Source organism: Ornithodoros turicata, chromosome 9 (assembly GCF_037126465.1).
Source record: "Ornithodoros turicata isolate Travis chromosome 9, ASM3712646v1, whole genome shotgun sequence".
NCBI classification, from domain to species: Eukaryota; Metazoa; Arthropoda; class Arachnida; order Ixodida; family Argasidae; genus Ornithodoros; species Ornithodoros turicata.
In genome coordinates this window covers 23740420-23746316 of record NC_088209.1, presented here as the reverse complement: position 1 = coordinate 23746316, position 5897 = coordinate 23740420, and the positions used below count along the sequence as shown (strand labels likewise).

General features: G+C 44.8%; 1 protein-coding gene across 2 annotated transcripts; it reads right to left on the bottom strand.

Moving 5' to 3' along the window:
* Positions 1-814: 814 nt before the first annotated feature.
* Positions 815-4227, bottom strand: LOC135368408 (DAZ-associated protein 2-like). Of its 2 annotated transcripts, none has more exons than XM_064601645.1 (3): positions 3916-4227; positions 2749-3126; positions 815-1895 (listed from the first exon to the last, which is right to left on the bottom strand). In XM_064601645.1, exons 1-3 carry the CDS (start codon positions 3964-3966, stop codon positions 1770-1772), a joined length of 555 nt encoding a protein of 184 aa, XP_064457715.1. In that variant the 5' UTR covers positions 3967-4227; the 3' UTR covers positions 815-1769. The 2 variants fall into 2 exon arrangements, with proteins under 2 accessions (XP_064457715.1, XP_064457716.1); XM_064601646.1 differs by having other exon boundaries at positions 2749-3066; positions 3916-4219.
* Between the last annotated feature and the right edge of the window lie 1670 nt (positions 4228-5897).

Sequence of the window (5897 nt, the reverse complement as noted above, 5' to 3'; positions counted from 1 at the left end):
CATCACGTGACTGCTGCCTGCCGCGCTTTCTAACGGGAGTAGCAGTTAATGAGGTAAGTATTTAAAGAGATTGAAACATTCAAATTATTTATTTTACTAAAAAACAAGCTTTCGGATGGGGTCCGTCCTTCATCAACTACTATGGCGCAGTCCAACAATTTCGGTTTCGGTTACGTTTCGGCATGGTTAGGTTATTGTCACATATTCGCAGCTGCATATATCTCATCACATCTTTTTTAGATTCCTGTCCAAGTCAGCAAATATTAACCACTTTTTCAAAATCCTGTTATTCATAACCAGTGGCGTAGCCAGAGTGGGGGATTCAACCCCCCTCCCCTAAAATCTTACCTTTGGTAGTGCATTTGGGAGAGTGAAAACGAAGGTGAAATCCTCCCCCCCCATGTAAAGTTCCCATAAAACCCCTCCTGAAATATTTTGCTAGCTGCATTACTGTTCATAGCCCAGTGCAGTGATGAGCCATACGGCCCACACTCACTTTCGAAATTGTTGGAAACATATGAGCACATCAAGAAATATATGTTCAGTGCTCGGCTAAATACCAGGACAAAGGGATTAACGTCTTGGCTGGCTTTGTTCCCGAAGTAGCACATATACTACAACTGCACTTCAAACTGACCGATTTGTGGACGGAGCTGGATAACACCTATCTGGAACATTTGTGATGCTCGAAAAATCGACTAGACTTCCTCAATGCACACAAATATTTTAGGTTTCACAATGACACTGCAAGGCAGGAGCAGGCACGTGCCTGCTTCACATGCTGCATGCTCAAGTACTTCACAGGGAGGCAGCCTTCCTCAAGCAAGAGTTTATTTCGGGATTATAATACATGATGTTCGAAAAGAAAAACGCAACATTGAGCATATGAGCGTTTGAAGTAGTTGCTGCACTTCCATGCAGGCAATCGGCAAATCTACACAGCACTTGAATGTGGAAAGATACGAGCCCTGTTAGTTGGAGAACACTAAACACAGCGCACTGAGTGGGCATTGATTCACTACAGCACCAAGAGAAAATGGTGGCGGTTTTAACCAGGAAGTGCGGGAGTGTGCACGGGAGGAGAGGCGAGCATGCACGGTGTGGTCCACGAAAGTGGTCCATTGGCAGACACATCAAGCCACCACCAATGCCTAATAGTGTCCATTAAATTCAGATACCTTTACCAAAGCCTTGCAAAAGTGACTTACAGCCTAGATAATTTACAGCAGGCAACCTTGAGAGTATGCTGGTACTCAAACTGCTGTTCAGGTACAGGATATTTGACTAAAATTGCAGCAAATGACGCATCTGCAGGTACAACATGTATACTTACCCATGCTCACTTCTATGCACGGATACACATTTTCTACGCCATTCTTTCTACTGTGCTTCCGAGTTTGCACAGTAGGAAGGATGACATAAGCTTGTGTAGCTTTGTTCGGTTCAGCAAAAACAATTAATTTTCATGTGAGTAATGATTGCTTATGGTGGGAATCGATCAAAGTGCCAATAATAATCTATAATAATCGTCTCCTAAGGAACAGGCATGGTTCCATAACAATCTCCATGCATATGTAGCTGGCTTCAAGTATTAGATTACTAATACTTGCTGGCAAAATGATTTACATTTAAAAAGCACCAACAGAAACTGCATTATAGGAACATGTGAAGAACATCAAACAACGTTAATAAGTGGCTAAGTACAAACATTAAGTGAAGCAACTGAAGTGCACATTCTTAATACTTTTTGTATTGTGAGCTGCAGCTCTTTACCAAAAGGTGAAGTCACCCTTGCCAACAAAAAGGTCAGGCTTCTTCTGTCCCATGACAACGGTTGCATTGCCTTGCATGGCGGCTATCTGTGCTGCATTGGGAGCGACCCCTGGAGGTGGTGGCTGAAGTGAAAAGGGAGCAAAAGTACTTTGAAACAGTGACAAAAGAAGCATCGACACATTCAAGCATCATGCGAGCATCTGCTTATTCAAATAGAGGACACCGGTTGTAAATAAAATATGTGTGTCGTCTGCTGTCAGTTCTCCGCCAAGTGAATGCAGAAAGCGGCAAAATGAGGACGTGGATCTGTCACATCAGTTTCCTTTTCCGCGCTTCCGCTGATAACACCAGCAAGTTTAGGTGCAGGCTATCCGAGACAACACTGAGAGGGAAACAGAAATAGGCGGGTCACATTTTTTCTTTCCCCCACTTCTCGCATTAACTTGACGGAGAACTGAGTATAATTTGCGTGTCTCGATGTGACAGTTTTCTCCCTTTTCCTTTTTTTCCCCTATTACCATTACAGCAGGGAACATATTTTGTAATGCATAAGGGTAAATCCGACATGCATTTTCTGTTTCTGGCAAAAGAAACATTACATTCACTTGGCAAATTTCACAGCTCAATTCAGAACATCCAATTGGTTGCAACAAAAAAATGTATCGAAGTAGTCGCAAGTCGTGGTAAAAGTTCGCTTAAGATAAATACCGTTGACCTCATAATTCTCAAACAAACAGATTTTTCGTATAATTTTTTAACATGTTAGGTGAAACTCACTTAATACTTGCTTTATGTACATCTCTATTCACTTCGCATTTCATTTGGGTATACAGGGTCTAACTTACGGATAGAACTTTTTCAAATAGGGAAGTGCATTTTTTTTCTATTACAATAAATGGCAATATATTCTTGGTTAAGTAGGCCACCTTATGGCTGTACTAGTGAGCTCTCAGTTCTGTGTTACTGTATACTCACTGGTATGCTGATAGGAGCTCCTGGTGCAAACCTGGCTCCGGCATCAAAGGCTCCCGGAACGTACACAACCTGTTGTTGCGGATAGGCTGCACCGCCGTACTGGGACCCTGGTGGGTACTGCGGTAGTGTCGGGTACGGCTGCCCTTGCGGTGGGTACGACTGGGCTGGATGTCCCACTGGTTGGCTTGTTTGTGGTATGGGATAAGGGCTGGTGTACTGTGTTGGACCCTGGTTTGTTGGGTACAGCGGGGTTGGATATCCGGTTGCTGCTGGGTATGGGGGACTGTATGGGGGTGGGGGATCGGAAGGAGGAGCATCCTTTCCAGGGAAAGGACCAAGAAACTTCAATAGCTTGCATGAATCAATAAGCACTGCCACCTGGGTTAAGAAGCAGCATCGTACGGAGCAAACATAGAGACAAGTCGAAGATGGTCTACCAGGTTATTGTCAAGGCGTTTCATCGCGCACTGCACATGTACTGTTGTCTCCGATAAGAGCACGTTTATCGGAGGACAGTGAAAACAACATTGGACCAGTCGACTGTCATTTTGGTGGTGGTCGGTTGCAAGTATTGTGTCGATATTAACAACATCTGTAAAGACAACGACCCAAGCGCAATGAAAGCCGCGTCAGGGAGTCATCCAGGTAGGTCTCAAATAAGCAGTCTTCTTTCATTCAGCTTCAGCAGTTTCTTTTCACACCTGTTGTCAACAAGTGATACCATTCCAGCACCCGGCCATCCCCAAAATGACAATCGACTGGTCCAATGCTGTTTTCACTGTTCCCCGATAGTCGATCGCTTAACGGAGCGAGGCGAGGTCACGGAAACCGGTGATTGATTAACAGTGGCCACGACAATACATGTGTAATACACTACTTGTATGCACGTAGACTGAAGCAGAAAGGCTCATCAGGTCGGGAACCGCCTACAAACAGAAATTATTGGCAAAACAGTTTGTTTAAAAAATCGACGGCTCCCACGCTGAGGCTTCAGTTTCGATGTATACTACTTTCATAAAACCGCAAGACTTTTAGCTTTTCGACGAATACATGCTCGGGTATTATTTATGATTCGTATCATTTTTCAGCACCTTCGGATGGCAATATGTAATACGCACTTCATGTCAAAATCGTCATGTACAACATGACATTTACTCGCATACTTACAGGACACTGTGGTGAACGTGTAGGATAATGTGGTGGCGGAAAACTGCTCATTGTATGCGATAAACTTCTGACGAGACTGACCTACAACCACAACCCAAATCAGTCAACGAATCCGCGTACGTCACGGCGGTTGCGATGACTCTTGCCAACGCAAGTCCGGCAAGTCAGTGTAGCTAGACCACGGCTAGACCTAGACGTTCAAGATTTTGACCAGAGTGAGCACGATAGGACATATGTATTTGATATATTCCAACTGCTTGCTCACGAACAAATATAATAATGCATCACGCGGCTCTTCTCAACAGAGCCTACGCTGTCTGCGTCACCCGCGCGTTCACTCTGACGTCACCGAGCCGAGCGGGAACGTTCAATTGTTCAAACTGGTTCAAACCGTTCAAACGAGACCACTGAGACCACTTCAAAGGGATGAGCCGATGGGCCATGTGCTGTATATGTTTGTGTGGTGTCATCCTTTCGGTGCATCCTTATGCCCTAGCAGTGGCGTAGCCGGGGGAGGGGGTCAAATTCCTTCCCCGAAAATCGTTGAGGAGAAAAAAAAATTCCCGAATCGTACCTTCTGAGTTCCTTCCTGCTTTGGTAGTGCTCGTAGTGCATTTGGGAGAAGGAAGCAGGGTGAAACCCTCTGCCACACGTAAAGTTCCCGCGTAGAACCCTTCCCGAAATACTTTTTGGCTTAGTTACTGCGGGCTCAAGATACATTTTTCAATTGCAAACGCGTTACACTCATTGTAGCAATATTTACCTACGCATATAGTTGGGGCCACTATACATCTGCAAAAGTATTAGCTAAGCGTTAAGCTTACCCCTGCTAATATGCAAGTAGGTCAGCTGCCTTGCGCAGCTCCCCAGTTTCCCACTCTCCTCTATTGTCCGTAGAGCGACCTCATTGGTCCCTCTGCACTTCGAATTGCAATTCGAAGGTGAAAATGGTCTGCAATCCCAGATGGTTTATGAAACCATTTCCACTTGAAACCACTTTGAACCACTTTGTATGCAAGTGGTTTTGAGTGGAAAAGGTTTCATAAACCACTTGGGATTCCAGACCATTTCCACCAGGGCTGCAGAGGCGGAGAGTTTTCATTTTCCCGGGGGGGGCAAGGACATGCGTTCCGCTGGTGCCTTTTCGACTGCTTCGTTTCATTGATCTGATTGCTTTGGGCGAAATTCAGGCTATGTGTTGTGTCATCCTCTATGTTTCTTCGCCTCACCTTCTACTGTGATAATGAGTATATGGTGGGCGGATACATACTTTACAAATTGCAAGATGCATTTTTGGGGTTGGTGCCTCTTCGCTTTTTTGACCCGGGCACGCCGAGCCCCAAAGGTTGGTGTCAGCCTCTTAGCGGGACTTCCCAGGGGAGGTGGCGCCCCCCCTAGTTCATGTTAAGTCTGTGAGCAGCTTCCACGTAACAAGGTGAAAAAATGGAATCCGAGAAAGTGACAGAGGACGGACGGATCCTCGCATAAAGTAGCACTGACTCTGTTTCGTGCCCTCTCTTCTGGCATTTTTGGGCTTTAAAACCTCTACGAATACTTGCGGGTCGCAAGCATATTGCTTCGATTCAAAATTCGATTACAGAATTCCATATCTGCATCGGTATTTGAATCGAATAGGCAATATTATTCATTTCGGCATTCAAATCAGATATGCTCTAGTCTCGTTTTTTTATTTTTTTCATCACATATTCTAGTCACCAGCTTGCTTGCTTCCTAGCCATTCTTTCAGTGTGCAATATATTCACTTCGGTATTTGAATCCAATATGCAATATTTGCGCAGTCCTCGTCGTAACAATTACAAGTTTACAAAGGCAGCCTCAAGAGCATACCTTGTAAAATCGACAAAACACCAGTGCTGGGTATAAAAGAGGGCAAAGGACAATACAAGGAATGACACTTCCAATGACACTCTGTCCCTTTCTCAGGTTCCATTTTTGCACCAAGTACTGGACCTTGGTTAATG

Coding starts and splice junctions, on each gene's coding strand:
- LOC135368408 (XM_064601645.1), bottom strand. CDS start 3,966: ATGAGCAGTTTTCCGCCACCACATTATCCTACACGTTCACCACAGTGT. Junction 3,127..3,915: donor CACGTTCACCACAGTGTCCT/GTAAGTATGCGA, acceptor TTCTTAACCCAG/GTGGCAGTGCTTATTGATTC. Junction 1,896..2,748: donor GAGCTCCTATCAGCATACCA/GTGAGTATACAG, acceptor TTTTCACTTCAG/CCACCACCTCCAGGGGTCGC.